Below are 17,422 nucleotides of genomic sequence, written 5' to 3'. Positions count from 1 at the left end.
AAAAAAAAATTGAATGGAAATAATAACCTAATTACTAAAACAAAAGGAAAGAAAACACTAAAAATAAAATACAAAATCAATAAAGTTATTACACAATAGACACTCTTTCAAGAGTTCCAAAAATTATACTAAAAAGAAGACCACCGAGAAAAAGGATTTGGAAGGTACTCGAAAGTGATATTTATTTTATGTACGCACCTTTATTTTCATAATGAGTGTTCGCATCCGATAAGATTTTTTATCGATCAATAAAAAAAAGTAAATAAATATATTGAATCACGCAATTTTGTCCAAAAACTTCGAGAACGACCGAAAAAAGCACTACGAACACAAACGAATGCTATTCATTTAATGTTTGATCATAACTCGCACTGATAACACACTTTGATTATGTCACACTAATGACAAACACACGAAAACAGAAAATGAGACGCACTGGGACCAGGTTAGTCAGGAGACTAGAAGAGGCAAGAGGCTCTCTGTCTACTTTTAGCAAGATTCAGAACTCAACTGAAATCAGAAGTCCCAGTGGCTGAATTAAGAAATGGCAACAGGTACTCTAGCCGTTTGGACGATTAACCCGTTGGTGGAAACGAGGGTCAGCTATTTTTGGTTTTCAAATGATGAGTTTGATTTTGGAAATTCCTATAGCAATAAAACAGGACGAAAACGGAATAAAGACTTAAAACATTATTGTGATATTTATCTAATGAGAGATGAAAATTTCATTGGGACTTTTTTTTGTGATTTTGCTATAATTCGGTATGTACCTATATTTAAAGTTTTAACTTGCCTCGTCCCCAGCAAAATATACTACGAAAACATCATGAAGTGGGTAACGAGATATTGTAAAAGTAAATATAGAACATAAAAACAAGCATCATTCAATAGGATAAGGAAAGTCGTGTGATGTTCACACCAGATTTTTTAAAGTAATAATTATGTACCTTCACAAATCTTCAAATAACTAGGGGCTACTGTTGTATTGTTTTGAATGAGGATTTCCCCATTCGGAATGTTTTAGTTATAAATATTTTAAGGATTTTGGTGATCCGGTGTTGGGAGGATTGAGTGAATTCTTCACTGTTAGTGTGTCCCTCACTATGTTGAGACGCCGGTGATGCTGGTGGTCTGCATTCACGGGCTCCTTCCATGTCTCTGGACATCTCGCAAACTGGCAACGGGGAGATTGTATGCGCCCTATCCCCACTGAAGGGGTGCCCCGGACTTAGGGCCGTGTCATTTTTGCCAGTCATTGAGATTGTGTTCTGGATTTTGGTCCGCTTCGAACTGGTTAGGTTCGCACCCCTCCTTTCCTCAGACTAGGTATGAGGCTGTCAAGGAGATCCCCGATCCGCCACCTGGGGAAGCGCCCGATGTGGGATCCAGATAACCCCACACGAGAAACAAACCACAGATGAACGTCACCCATTACATGGTCACGATACCCAGCGGGCCCGCCTGAGATCGAGAAAAAGCTTCCTCCGGAAAACAATACCTTGCCCAACGACACCTGAAACTAGAAGACTGCAACTCTGGGAAGAAGCAACAGGAAACCCAAACCTACAGGAAGAACTTGCGAATGGACACCAACTCCAATATCCTGTTTGGAAGACTCTGAACCGACTCAGGACGGGAGTGACCCGTTGTAAAGTTAACCTAAGGAAGTGGGGCTACACAGATGAGGACAGATGTGATTGTGGGTCAATCCAGACCGAGGCTCACCTTCTCACTTGTCCTGACCTCCCCGAAACTTGCACCATGGAGGATCTGCAAGTCGCAAATGACAAAGCAGTTGCAGTGACTAGATACTGGATGAACAAAATCTAAACAACTTGACAACAATGGTGATCCGGACTCGGAAAGCAAGTAAGTTTTAAATATTAGATATTATCACCCATAATGGGATATCGTTTTTTAAAAGCCTTTGTTCTACCTGGTAAATATTATCTATCTATTTGAATGACATTATGTCTGCTTTACAAAACTAGCATGTTGGATTCAATAATAGATTTCTTCGAGTTCTGTAATGGTAGGTTTGGTAGGTATAGCTATCTAAATGGATAAAAAATAAGTAGTAGGTCGTCTGCTTTGTAAAGCGCTAAGTCGCGAGGCGATTCTTGCCCGGGCCGGATTTTATCCTGAACGGATAGAGTTCGTTCTCGGAACGACTGGCTTCTATCCTGCCTTCCTTTTCTCTTCGCTTTCGGGACGATAAGACCTTAGCAGTTACAGTTCTCTCTGTCAAACCTTAAAAAAAAAAGTTACCAAGATTTCTTCACATAAATACCTAAACATAGAGAACATAATATGTTATTAAAATTATTCGTATTTCGTAAAAAAAAAAAATCTAGTTCTTTGCGTGAGTGCAGAATTCATTTTACAGCATGAGATCTGACCTCCAATAATCTTAGAGGAAGGACTCAATTTGTAGTATGTAACTACTTCCTTTCAAACTTGGTAAAAAATTAATTATTTATGAAATATGAATCCAAAACTTTAACCAAATTCACTAACGGAGGTTTTGCTCTTATTGACCGAACGAAGTGAAGGTCTACGTTTCATCTCGACCGTTTTGCATTTGGTTTGGATATTTGTTTGTTTGCTTATTTGTTCCGCTATAACTCGCGATTGCCAGCTTAAACAAGGCTGAGTGGGGTCTACAGTTCACAGAACTACTAGTAAGTTTGGTATACTTTTGTACTCGAGCACTAGTACATAACTAGACATTAAAACAGGAATTTATTTTCTCCAGAGAGTCCATAACATTTCCCTCATAAAGGTACGAGTATATGTACGTAGTGACGTACCAAATCTTTATCAAACAAAAATAAATATTGATTACTTTTCTTGTTCGAATGACACAGAATAAAATGGAGGAAGTCAGAGATCGACTGGAAGTGAAATGAAATGATGTCAAGGTAAACCTATCTGAAGTCTCTGGAGGTACTTTGGTATCTAAGTACCTTTTTACTTACTCCTCGTGTACGAGTTGGTATGTATTTAGGTACTTACCTAACCATTCAAAAATAGGTATCTACATAGATACCTATTTTTGACTGTAACTGCTACTTACTAATCGAGCTGATACCTATATCTTCTCACCATTCGTATTTAAAATTATACTTACCATTACCTGCAACAACTACTCACAAATTAAGCTTCAGTATGACAATCCGTAGGTAACCTCGGGTTGTTTATTAGCTTACATACGTATTTCTCTACAGTTAACAGATGGTTATAAACTTATAATAACCATCTGTTAATTGTAGAGAAATACGTATGTGGCGTAGCGTGGTCTAAAGTCAAGTGTAAGGCATGTAGGACAGGTGGGGGGACCAAGGATCCAAACTCTATTGGATAAGTCTGGCTATAGAACTCTTATAAATCCTTCTAGAATGTCTCTTATCAATAACGTGTGTGTGTACCTACTTGGTAAAGTTCTATTTAGTTCCACTTAAGTCATGATTCTATGATACTTGATCTTCACTGTTGCGATTTTGTCCTGAACTCAGCTGGTTTTATTGGCATTCTGCATATGACTGTATTTTATAGATATTGGAACTGTGAACATATTGCTCTATTGATTTCTTGTTCGAATGACACAGAATAAAATGGAGGAAGTCAGAGATCGACTGGAAGTGAAATGAAATGATGTCAAGGTAAACCTATCTGGAGTCTCTAAGTCTCTGTGGTTCCTATCTATGCCTGCATTGCCTCAGTGTCATCCTCAAGATATCACCCCTATACCACCACAATAACATTGCGGATACCGGAACCAGAACTAGAGGTAAAAGGATATAAAATGTATTTAGGTAGTTATAGGTATGTTGTCAATGCTATCATTCATGTCTACTCTCTGCAGACCTACATAATAGTTACATATTATTATTATTATTAATATTATTATTTTCAGGCTGGCATTATCCATCGCATGCTGTTACTACGAGAAGCTGAGTCCCATTTATATGAGCGCCTTGCTACTCTTAAGATTATGCAATGTGCCTAGCAGTGTCCTTCAGAGTAGAGGGGTATGGCTGTGGTACTGTGGTAGGTGTGTCAGTGGATCTTATTCGGACTACATGAAAATGGGGACTTTTCAGTCTCATTCTGGCAATGACAACGTAATCTACTTATTATAAATTTCTTACCTACCTGATCTGAAATTGAAGACACCATGGAATCGGTGGGTACACTTTTGTAATTATTATATTTTAGGACATTTATATAATACTTGTTCTTATAATGTTCTTATAATATAAGATTGTATCTACTTAATCTTACCTTTCCTCGAATAAGTAATTAGGCAATGTATTGTGATTTTAGTTATTCGAATAGGGTTCTTGGCTTGTATGTATATAAATATGGGTCATACTGGGCCCTTCTAAGCCCACGTTGTTGTTTTTCTGAGGAACCTTTGAAATATCTGCAAAATATGTGACCTCCAATAAACATTATCCAAGCCAATTATTACAGTGTAATCTAAACAAGAACAACGCATTTATGATAATATCAATAACAGTAAAATATATTTTAGGCACCTATAATATATAATTTACTCAATAGTCATAAAATTGGTATTCTGTTCCTAGATGATTTGCTCTATCATCACGCCAGTGCAACGACCTCTTCAGACCAAGTAAGGTCATCAGAAACTTCATTTGCTGAAATCGAGCCTAACTCAGGAGGAAAAAAAGACTGCGGGTTCGATTTCGGTCCGGGACAGACTTTATCCTAAAGAGATAAGGTTCGTTCTGGTGACGGCTGTTTTTCTCCGATCCTGTCCTTCTTTAATTTCGTGTCCTTCTCTCTTCGATTCTGAGACGATAAGACTTCCATTGTTACAGCTCCCTCTCTCTAACCTCCTTAAAAAACACTCTATCAAAAATCTTTTTTAAGACAACTCACCTGAAATCGGCCCAAATATGACAATGACACTGATCATCATCAGAATAATAGTGACGTTCCGATTAGGCGTGTTCCCGAACTGACTGTCATTGAACAAACTGCGAAACGTGCCCTTGATATTCTCGCAGTTGAAAAAGTCCGCGAGGAACACCGTAAAGGCCGACTGGCCTTTGGAGGTGATGGAGGGCTTCGTGAGGCCGTTGCCAAGGTCACTGGGTTTGTAGTTGTTGTTCTCAGAATCACCGCTAGGATCATCCATGTCGATTTTCTGAATGTACAAATCCTTGACGACCCCACCTCCTTCTTCTCTGCCACCTCCGTTCTCGATTAGTACAATGTTCTGGAACAAGAGTGGAAGAATATTTGGATGGGGGAGATTGTATAGCGGAACCTAGACCAAAAATAAATGTACCTCTCTATTTGGTACAGAGAAAGGTGAAATCTGAGACACTTTCAATCTAAATATTCTAAAGTAGGGCATCCAGCCCACGGGGGTTAGGAAATCTGATATTCATGACCTTAGATAGAGTAAAGTTGTGTATATTCAAGAGGTGTTTTGAATGGCAATTTTTTCCTGTCCGCTACAAGTTCCTCATTTAGGACACAAATTCCTTGAATTTCCTGGATTATTTCCAATTGAGAAGGTCCTTCCATTCATTCATATAGTAAATAATAACAATATTAATAACAGGCACAGGTAATATTACGAGTATCTTACCTTTGAAAGCATTCTGATTTCACTATTTATGTCATTATGTCATTGATTGATGTTATTTGTGAGAACCAAATTTCGGCGAAACTTGGTAAAAATAATCAACATTATTATCACGGGATTTTTAGTTCTTTTTTGTCCTTTTAGGAAAATATTACCTTTCTGACGAAAAGTCTCGAAAATTATTTAGACCTTTAAGGTTTCAAGTGGATAACAATGAAAATATTTTCATACCTCATTAACTCGAAAATTTTCGGTTAGGAATACCCAATTAGCAATTATTTACTATTTACCTACAATACTTAAGATGTGCCTAGGTATTATAATGTATTTATAATTTTATGTGGAATAATTTTCAAATGGTGACATTTTTTCCTTTCAATTAAATGATAATGACACCTGTTTGGATGGTACAAATTGTTTTATGAAAATATGAGGAAGAAAGTTAATATTTTTAACCTGATTATTTTGAAAAACGTGCCACACTTATTTTTTCCTTGAAAATATTCATAAATAGACTTTTTTTAAAGTAATAATTACCTATGTACCTTCACAAATCTTCAAATAACTAGGGGCTACTGTTGTATTGTTTTGAATGAGGATTTCCCCATTCGGAATGTTTTAGTTATAGATTTCTTCACATAAATACCTAAACATATAGAGAACATACCTAATATTTTATTAAAATTATTCGTATTTCGTAAAAAAATCTAGTTCTTTGCGTGAGTGCAAAATTCATTTTACAGTATGAGATCTGACCTCCAATAATCTTAGAAGAAGGACTCAATTTGTATCTACTATATAACTACTTACTTTCAAACTTGGTAAAAAAATTAAAAAATCCTTCTTGATTTAAGTAATATATTTATGTTGCTGAGCTGTGATCGAATCCCAGAACCTTACCTTCGTTATGAATCCAAAACTTTAACCAAATGCACTAACGGAGGTTTTGCTGTTATTGACCGAACGAAGTGAAGGTCTACGTTTCATCTCGACCGTTTTGCATTTGCTTTGGATATTTGTTTGTTTGCTTATTTGTTCCGCTATAACTCGCAATTGCCAGCTTAAACAAGGCTGACTGAGGTCTACAGTTCACAGAACTACTAGTAAGTTTGGTATACTTTTGTACTCGAGCACTAGTACATAACTAGACATTAGAACGAGAATTTATTTTCTCCAGAGTGTCGATAACATTTCCCTTATAAAGATATATGTACGTAGTGACGTGGTGGGGATAGAACGTTGAATGCATCAATGCATCATTTCCCTATAGATCATTGAAGTAGATCACAGGGGGACTGAGGCGACAGGCGGAAGGTGCCCCTTTTAATCACCCACCAGGGGTTGATGAATGGACTATTAAAAAAAAGATCATTGATGTTAAGGAACGTTGCGCGTGGTTGGTATCCGGATCGGGGACCATCTTGGCAAATCGCTGCTGGCTTTTCCCGGTCCCACTCAGGTGAGGTTGATGTGTGAGTAGGCCGATAGTCTGTCGGCGAATAATAATATAATGATTTTATTGTCAACATTCTGAATCTCATTTACAGTCTTTTCTTAATGTACTTTTGTGCTTTTACTTGAATGGTGGGTTTACGCGATAGTTAGACAAAGTTTCCCTTGTATTGAAATGTTCTGTGATAAGAAAAAGCATCAACAAAAAGGTTTTTTTTTATTAGATATAATTATTATATTAATTAATGATTAATTAGGTACGTACGTATATATTAGGTTAAATTTGTAAATAGATAGTTTGTAGATTGTTATTCCGTGTGGTTTTAAATCTGATTGGTAGAGAGTTTGTGTTATGGTCCCCAATTTACGAATCACAAGAAGGGCAATTTTATTATTAGTTTCATACAGGTACCATCTAGGAACAGAATACCAATATTATGACTATTGTGTAAATTATAGGTACCTAAAATATATTTTACTGTTATTGATATTATCATAAATGGGTTGTTCTTGTTTAGCTTACAGTGTACCCATTAGATTGGATAATGTTTATTGCAGGTCACATGTTTTGCAGATATCTTGAAGGATCCTCAGAAAAACCACAACGTGGCTGGGCTTAGAAGGGCCCAATAATCCCAATATGATCCCTATACATACAAGCCAAAAATCTTATTCGAATAACTAAATTAACAATTATAATAATATATTCGAGGAAAGGTAAGATTAGGGAGGTAGGTAAAATGTAAATGGAATTACAAATGTCCTAAAATGGAATTACAAAAGTGTACCCACAGATAAGTGTTAGGTAAGTAAAAAAAATAAGTACTTAGATGAAGTTTTTATTGCCAGAATGAGGCTGAAAAGTCCCCGTTTTCCTCTAGTCCAATCAAGATCCACTGAGGTACCTACCACTACCACAGTGTAACACCACATTCCTCTGCTCTGAAGGCGCTGCTAGGCACATTGCATAATCTTGTGAGTAACAAGGCGCTCATATAAATGATGCTTATAAAATACTAGCCGTCGCTTCGCTCCGGATTTCTGCTAGTAAATCCTTAAGGCATAGCCGTTCATGTCACTCACCCATTTAGTGGTCTTGCTCGGTGTAGCTTAACAAAAACGAACCGGAAAATAGCCTATAACCTTCACGGGAGTGCAAGCAATATTAGTGGTCTTGCTCGGCGTAGCTTAACAAAAACGAACCGGAAAATAGCCTATAACCTTCATGGGAGTGCAAGCAATAAGTTGACAAAGTTTCATAGCAATCGGATGAGCGGTTTGGCCAGGCATAAAGTTCGAACACCCACATAAACATTCATTTTTATATATTAGATTAGTTTAGTTGAAAAAGAGGTTTTAAAATTGTATGGTTGTGATATGTTCAGTGTAACTCCCCCTTCCTTGTAAGAGGGTTACAGTATGTACCTTTGTACCTTATTACATATTATTTATCATTTCTAACAACTAACCCATAAGAGCTCAGTCTATCTTTTTAATCTATAACTAAATTGAAGAACTTGATTTCAAACTAGGTACGTCTACTAAGCCAATATTTTTGAAAAAGAGGGTTTAAAATTGTATGGTTGTGATATGTTCAGTGTAACTCCCCCTTCCTTGTAAGAGGGTTACAGTATGTACCTTATTACATATACATATTATTTATCATTTCTAACTACTAACCCATAAGAGCTCAGTCAATCTTTTTAATCCATAACTAAATTGAAGAACTTGATTTCAAACTACGTCTACTAAGCCAATATTGAGCCATTTTATGATTTTGGGCCATAGAAGCTCTTGAATTATTTTAAACCTGCTCTCTCTTTCACTTAAATACTGAGCATTTATGGGTATGTATTGTATATGTATGGTTCAGAAACACGCTATTAATTAAATATTAAATTAAACAAGTACATAAACATTACACCTAATTATTAAAATTTATTGTAGCAATTATTAATTTACTTTTAGTGGAATGGAAAGATACTTAAAATCTAAGAAAAAAAGACGATTTTGAAAAGAAGACATTAAACTCTGAGAAGAAAGACGATTTCGAAGAGAAAAGATGGGGCAGAAAATAATAGAAACGGGGAAGTAAAATACATCAGTAACCAATAGAACAGTAAAGTTAAGTTACATCCAGTATGGTGAGTACCTGGATAGAAATTTCTCTGGTGCAATCTGCCTAAAGGCCCTAAAGTAGACCCCAAAAGCTCTATGATGAACAAATACCTAAGCTAAGTACAAGACTAGTATGGTTCTTATAGCCTGCATTTCTATTTCATATTTATTCCACATTTGTTTTCTTGTTTTTCTTCTCCCGATTGAAAAGCTCCATTGGGGACGCTTCTATTCATTAGCACAGTTTAATTTCTCTTGGATTGGTACTAGGCTACGGTCGATGGTCGGTTCTCCGTTGTGGACGCCAACTAAGGCCGGCACTCACGCTTCGAATCTCAGACAGATAGGGGTTCGTCGTCCACATAACCCCATCTCTTCAGGTTATACCTACAGCGAGTCACTCCACTTCGCAACCAGTGACTTCCAGGTTGAAAATGACGAACTTGCAGTATTACAATAAATTCTAGTATTACTCGTATAGAACAACAATAATGCAGATAGAAATACAAAGATATAGGTTATAGGAACTTACCTCGATCTTGTTGAAAACTGCACAAAAAACCTGTTCACTACGTTAACTGGTGAACTTTCTACACAAAATCGGTGACTTCTTCTTCTTCAGTTTGTAAAAGATCGTTGAGTAAGGAAAGTTACAGGTATATCACTTAAAATCCATCTATTGTGAAATTGAAGTTAGTGGTTATATGACATAGGGCAATGAAACAAGATTAGATCTTTTAGGTACCTTTTATCAATCATAGGTATTATCACAAGAGTTGTTTTATCACCTCATCAAAGATAGCAAAAAAAAAATTGAATGGAAATAATAACCTAATTACTAAAACAAAAGGAAAGAAAGCACTAAAAATAAAATACAAAATCAATAAAGTTATTACACAATAGACACTCTTTCAAGAGTTCCAAAAATTATACTAAAAAAAAGACCACCGAGAAAAAGGATTTGGAAGTGATATTTATTTTTATTTTATGTAAGAAGAGGCAGAGGAATAATGATCAATCTATGATGTTTATTGAAAGAGAACTTAACCTTGTTCTCTTCTTTTTCCTTCAATAATTCTGGTTTATATATAAAACTGCACAAATTATTACTATGCCTAATGCCCATTCAGAGTTGCGTAGTTATTCTATATTCCACACCTTCAGAGACCTGACCTCTCTTCACAAAGTCATTTGGTCTAGGTACCTGAAAAAATATTAAAAGGGGGCCATGAAATTTAACTCATTTAATTATGGTCATTATTTTTTTTACTTATAAAGTGCCTACACTGAGAAAAAAAACTAGGGTGCCGGCAGCCCAATCGGGTGACTGGGTTCCGGCACTCTAATATTGAACTCCATATCGGGAAGCTCAACACTCTAATATAGCATTCCAACAGCTTAAATCAGGGGAAGTAGCTCAAAAATAGAGTTCTTCCACCCTAAACTTGTGGCACCCTGTCACCATTTTTTTTTTCCCTCAGTGTGACCTCTATGGCCGATCTGCGGCCAAGTGGTCAAGAGCACCGACTCTCAACGCGGAGGTGCTGGGTACTGCCATAATAGGTATGATGTGAATATTAACACGTAATTCGCTGAAAAGCCTATCTATACCTACTGAGTAATCATTATCTGTTGTTGACCCGCAGTAGGTACGGGTCTTTCAGACACTTATCTGTTCTGGTCATTACTCATAAATGAACTTGGGTAGGTACCTATACTGGATTCCGACGGAGCAGAAAATATTGACCACTCCAATCCTTAGGGTGCGTGTCTCTACTGTGGCCACATTCCCTATGTAGCTAAACACGGCCATGAACATGGTAATCCAGCCACCGGTCAGCGCAGGGAAGATGGCCTCAATAAAGCCAGACACCTGCATGGGAACCGACTCGTAGTAGGTGGTTAACATGAGGCCGGCGCATGTCAGCATGTCCCCGAACACCGGCAGGAGCATGCATGGCTTGCTAGGAAGATGCGGTTTTCACCATTGGATTCCTTATTTTTTGTAGGTACTGGGAAAAATCGGATAACTAAAAGATAGAAAGTCCCCGGTAGTGTATTGATAGTAGCTCTGTATACAGCACTGTACATAGGTCCGTAGATCAGAGGGTCCAGAGCCTCACATACGCCGAATAGCGAGTTGATTTTACCTGGAATTTGAGAGAGGGAAATGATAAGTAAACGGTTCTAATATTTTAAGGTTTAGGCCTAAGGCCCAAGGACCCCTAAGAATGCTCTTCTTAGGGGTCCTTTATTGAGTGAGTTCTACATCTATAGTTGTTTGTTCCACCTATATCTCTCAAACGATTTATCCAAATTTACTGGCGAAATTTGGCAAGCACATTCAACACACAAAGAAAATTTTCTCACCAGTTTTTGGGACCTATTGGGCTTTAGGGGGTCCTAAGACTATTTGAGGAAACTTACCCAACTCATCTGGAGGCACCATTTTGGAAATAATCGACCTCATGGCAATGAATGAGGTACCGTTCACAATATCTACAAGAGCACCTGGAAAACAAAACGAGCAAATTTGTAGAGGAGGAGGCTCAAAACGTCCCGACTTCCAACATGGACACATCACATTTACCTACGTCATCAGCTCATCAGACTCATCAATTTCAGCTGAGCTGCCATACTAACCTAACTCCTTAAGGCGGTCTTTCTTTCGATCTCTTTGTTTACTATACGTATTTTTATTTGCAACTACCTATTGCATTCACACAGGTAATCCTGGTAGTCAGCCTAATTCGCTTGGAGAGTAGTTATTGTAAGCACTAGGTTGCAGGTATTCCCATTTGGGGCGAACTTTATCCTAAACCCTAAACGGATAAGGTTCGTTCTCGAAACGGCTAGCTTTTTCCTATCCTTGTCCTCCTTTTCTCTTCGGTTTGGGAACCATAAGACCTCAGTAGTTACATTGCCCTGTATCAAAATCAAAAAAAAATCTATACTTTTGCCTTTCGCTCCATAACATTACATTGGAATGGGGGTCTTTCTGACAAAATTCCTGTGTGCGGTATTCACTATGTAGCACTATTGCACTCCTTTCACACTCACCTAAATAAAACACGAAAGGAGTTGCGGCAAACGCATACACAAAGCCGGCAAGGATCTTGCTCATACAAGATATGACACCGATAAGAGCATCATCAATTTGAAGCAAGTGACTGAAGACTCCAACGCTGAACATGGTACCTTAGGAACAGAAGAGGTCGAGATATAGTTGATCGAAAGAAGAGAGTTGTGAGTTCTAGGTTTACTCGATGATTTTACATTAGAGTGTCTGTTAGGCCAGCCACTCACAATCAGGTAGACCTGACAGCCGGACCTTTTCAACCGTACCTGTCAGGTCTACCTGATAGTGTTTCATAAAGTTGACCCAAACATCATAATTATTGTGTATCATTCTTCAACTTAGAAGATTAACCCAGAAAAGATACCTACCTACATAATGTTCTTTAATAAAGATGATAGAAGTACGGTACCTAAATAAAATAATAAATTTCCAATTATAATAGGTACCTACCTAGTAAATATACCTACCTAGATACCTATTCATAATTATTATACAAGGTACCTGGGGGACACAAAGGGATGCCACAGAATTTACCTACATAGCTATTCCAGTCAGAGGAGAGCAGTTAATTTACAGTCCCTCTTCATCAGAGAAGAAAGTAGCAAATCTTCATTTAGGTGGGTACATACCTGTCCTACCTATAACTTCCCCGGAGTCCCACTACTAATAAAGTTGACCCAAACATCAACCATTATAATGAACTATATCCACTGCTGGAAACTTTTCTTAGCTGGTTTGAAGAAAGCACGTTGAATGTAAAGCTGTGTGCAGTTTGGACACTGGTATTCCTTACCTACAAACAGAATGAGGACGGCCGGAATAATACTCTGCAAGAAGGTTTTCCAAATGCTCATCCCTGCCACTAGTTCCTGGACCATCCGCTCCTCAGTGGTGTAGTTTTCAGTCTTACGTTGAGCGAGGGCATCACAGATTTCAGGGCCGTAGTTGAGATTCACACGGCAGGCCTTCTCCAGGTACAAATTCTGCGTGGCTAAATCTGGAAAATGGAAAAAGGGGATTTTTAAAATTATTTTCCGAATGGGATACTTTTTCAAGAAGCATTATAACTGGAGATTGGAGAATGAATTAGAATACTAAGGGGATTTTTTTTTTCTAAAGAGATTTGATAGAGGGAACTGTAACTGCTAAGGTCTTATTGTCCCGATTACAAAGAGAAAAGGAAGACAGGATAGGAGAAAGCCAGCCGTTCTGAGAACGAACATTATCCGTTCAGGATAAAATCCGCCAAAGACGCGCTACCAACCAAGCTAACTAGGCTTAGTACTTACAATGTAGTTACTACCTACTGCATTCCAGTGGGTTTTTTATGAGCTTCATTTGGATACTAACAATTATCAAATTTTGACTACTTGATAATGATTTACCTACAATTTCATTGCTACGTATTTCTAGCTACATTTTTATCATATTTTTTACTGCGTAGCCATATAGGTACCACCCCGTTCTTCTTAAAAGTAATTTCGGTTTTATAGCAATCAATTTGAAAATGTGAACCAGTTGATAACACTTCTGGTGAAAAACGATTGAAAATTCTATAAAAAGATGGAGTTTAATGGTTTTAGCGACTGGAGTTTTAATTACCATCCGGCGACAAGGGACAAGGCCGGGAAAGCCAGCAGGACGTCTTTGCCCAGGTGGTCACCCATCCGGATACAAACCACGCACAACAATGCTTAACCCTGGACTCCCAAGAGTCTTCTAATACTGACGCCCAACGCATCACTCCATTGGGACTGGGTTTTTTCAACGTGCTATAACCCCTAGCTCGATAAAAGCAAAGCATTTGATAACTTACTCGTTAGTACACTGGATATGATATAGCCTCCCAGCATTGGCTCCACTGTAATGTTATCCAGGATGATTCTCAATTTGGATTGCTTTTTGTCGTCAAGTCTTTCCACATCTTTGTTCAGTTCCTTCTTGAGTTTACGGTTTGCTGTTAACGTCATTTTGAACCTCAGATGGGGTTTCTTCTATCACAGATGGATCAGTTAGGTCTTCAAAAGTTGTTGGTACTTAGAACGTGTTGTTGTCGTTGTTGTTCTTGGTCACACTGTTTGAGATGACTTTATCTTTTAACTTTTAGCCTCGGTTGAGTTAGTTATCCAGATTATGACTTCTTATGTTTTGTGTAGGAGTTCATGTAAAGTGTTTTGATTTTGTTTAGAAGTTTATCTTTATTACTTCTTGAGTTTACGGTTTGCTGTTAACGTCATGTTGAACCTCAGATGGGGTTTCTTCTATCACAGATGGATCAGTTAGGTCTTCAAAAGTTGTTGGTACTTTTGAACGTGTTGTTGTTGTTGTTGTTTTTGTTTTTGTGGTTGTTGTTCTTGGTCACACTGAGATGACTTTATCTTTAAACTTTTAGCCTCGGTTGAGTTAGTTATCCAGATTATGACCTCTTATGTTTTGTGTAGGAGTTCATGTAAAGTGTTTTGCTTTTGTTTAGAAGTTTATCTTTATTGTAGGTATCACAGAAAAGTTGCTATGTTCAAACAGAATATCTATTGTTGTATCACAGACGTTTAGTTTTGGTTATTTTGTGTTTGTTTATCAAGTTCTTTACTATATTGTCGCTTTTCTATTTCTTCTAGGGTTGGTGTTTTTTCTACGAATATTTGCTGTCGTGGATGGAAGCGTAGGACGTGGTTATTTTGTGTTTGTTTATCAAGTTCTTTACTATATTGTCGCTTTTCTATTTCTTCTAGGGTTGGTGTTTTTTCTACGAATATTTGTTGTCGTGGGTGGAAGAGTAGGACGTTTTTGGAATAGTCTATTTCCCATGAAGTTCTTACATTATTTTCTTTTGTTTATCATTGTTTTGACAAGCTTTTGGTTTCGTTGTTCTTTCCTCGAATTCCTCTGTTCTTGGAGAAGATGATTGTGCTCATTGAATCTTATCTGAAACAGAGGGAAAGTTATGTCATTATCAGGAAAAACTCTGGTAGTCCCTTTAATCTTTTTACTAAGCCTATGAAGATCTTAGACAACTATCTAGGACCTAATAGTTATCTTAATAACTACCGAAAAATAACCTACTATCTTCTATTTATTCAAACTCGCCAAATAAATAGAAGATAGTGGACTGTTTGGTAGTTATTAGATGTTAGATGTCTGAGCCCTAGGATTAGATAGCTGTTGTATACCCCAACAGTTGTACCTATATCCTGACATTTCATATTGTAGTTGTAGTGAGGGCCAAGTTTAGGTTTTTGATAGCTCTATGACATTGAAAATATTAGATACCTGGTATTTTTAAGGTATTTGAGAAGGTGAGATGTTTATTTGAAAATACCTGATTCTATAACTACCTAGGCAGGTCGCGTGTTTGAATCTCGCCTAACATCTTTTCAGAGGGCAACGTGCTCATGATGCTCGAGCAATGGCACCTTTGGATGACCAGAGAAGTTTTCTGAACCAAGTAGGTATGTATGTACATACATATTTACTAACACGAGCGATACAGTTTACAGTTAGTTGGGAGTAGGTTAGATATTAGGTATGTACCTATATTTATTTACCTATGTATTTATCTTGTATACCTAGTAGCCTAGCACCTATGTATATTTATTTATTTTATGTTGTTGTTGTAGCTTCTTTAGCTACTTCAGGTGCTCATGGAGTTTCAGTAACCTTGCAACGGCCTATGCGATTTGACCTTTGCCGGCAATATGAGGTAGGGACAGCATGACTGTTCACTATTTGAGTAATAACCGCACATTTCAGTCGCGGTAACATATCACGTGCTGTTTTGTTACTTGAATGCTGTAAGATCTAGGCCAGCCACTCACTATCAGGTAGACCTGACAGACGGACCTTTTCAGCCGCACCTGTCAGGTCTACCTGAGAGTGAGTTACTTTATGGGTCTACGTTTAGAGTCTCATGATGTGGACTTTATGTTGGTACAAAACTGTAAATCGAATGGGTATTGAGTATTGAGCCTTTGTTTTTAATTGTGTCATTTTATTTTTACAAACTGGTCCTTTTACAAACAAACTACAAACATTACAACAAGCGCCTAGACCAATGAAAAAACGTTAAAAAAAGACTACTCAACATGAAGTTTTTGTCTAAACAGTACGTACAAATTGTACAATACGTAGGTACATGTGAGACTGTAAAATCGGGCATTGCTGTTATATTGATATTAATACTTGTTATGCCCTACTTTTGCAGTATAAATAAAGCAGTATAACTGGTAAATAAGTTGTACTCGGTTTACTCATAAAGAATCTGAGAGTCATAAGTAATTGAGAAGCTACTGTTGTAAGTCAAGAGCCAAATGTAAGACAGGATAGGAGAAAGCCAGCCGTTCCGAGAACGAACATTGTCCCATCAGGATAAAATCCGCCCCGGGCGGGAATCGAACCTGCGGCCTAGCGCTTACGAGGCAGACGCGCTACCAACTAAGCTAACTAGGCTGGCTCTCTTGCTGTTTTCCACATTTAATCAGAGTGAAGATTAGAGAAGAAAAGGATGAAAAAAATTGCACTCTTCTTTTCTGCCAAATTATTTCCTTCAAAGTTGCAAAGTTCCCATTTCATACTGCTCCTGGATTTTTTGGACGCAACTGCGTCTACTCTTCCAATGTGAAACAAGCTTAAATAGGGTACCTAAGTGTACCATTTATTCGCCCACCTAAAAAACGTACCATTTTTTGGCCCACCTGCCCACATTTATTTTCCTAATTTTTGTTTTTATGACTACAATTTTTGAATAGCACTGGTTCAATAGCAGTCTTTAAGCCCTTTCTTTTGATGAAATTGGATCTTGAAAAAGTTTGTCCAGTTCAGACTTATGTGGCGTATGGTACAGGTGGGCCAATAAATGGTACGTTTTTTAGATGGGCGAATAAATGGTACACTTACCCTAAATAAATGATCATCAGGTGGTATTTGGGGGTCTCCTCTGGTATGCCCACTCCTGGATTGTAGCCGGCTGCTATTCCATCCCGACCGAAACCGACGAGATACGATTCTACCCGAAAGATCTTCGGCTGTGTAACGATCACATGATCTCCATCCCCGTGTCCGGACAAGTATTCCTGTTGGAGAATTTGAGAAACCGGATACTGACTTTCACAGCGGATTGCCGGATTTATATTTACAATGTGGAAGAAATGGGT

The 17,422-nt window shown here is 37.6% G+C and overlaps 1 protein-coding gene and 1 long non-coding RNA gene across 2 annotated transcripts in view; one reads left to right on the top strand and one right to left on the bottom strand.

Moving 5' to 3' along the window:
• LOC103505018 overlaps window positions 1–14,468 on the bottom strand; it is a 46,673-nt gene extending 32,205 nt beyond the window's left edge. The window contains exons 1-2 of the mRNA XM_026820420.1: window positions 14,089–14,468; window positions 13,066–13,269 (exon numbers count right to left, since the gene is read on the bottom strand). Of these exons, the coding sequence (XP_026676221.1) occupies window positions 13,066–13,269; window positions 14,089–14,242 (358 nt within the window). The 5' untranslated portion in view covers window positions 14,243–14,468. The remainder of the gene's footprint in view (window positions 1–13,065; window positions 13,270–14,088) is intronic.
• Window positions 8,344–9,007, top strand: LOC113465696. Its single transcript, XR_003390320.1, has 2 exons — window positions 8,344–8,428; window positions 8,642–9,007. It is a non-coding gene; the product is annotated as an uncharacterized LOC113465696 (long non-coding RNA).
• Window positions 14,469–17,422: the final 2,954 nt, after the last annotated feature.

This window comes from Diaphorina citri, unplaced genomic scaffold, assembly GCF_000475195.1.
Source record: "Diaphorina citri unplaced genomic scaffold, Diaci psyllid genome assembly version 1.1 scaffold145, whole genome shotgun sequence".
Taxonomy (NCBI): domain Eukaryota; kingdom Metazoa; phylum Arthropoda; class Insecta; order Hemiptera; family Psyllidae; genus Diaphorina; species Diaphorina citri.
The sequence above is the reverse complement of the archived record's forward strand: the minus strand, read 5'-3'. Positions and strand labels throughout refer to the sequence as shown.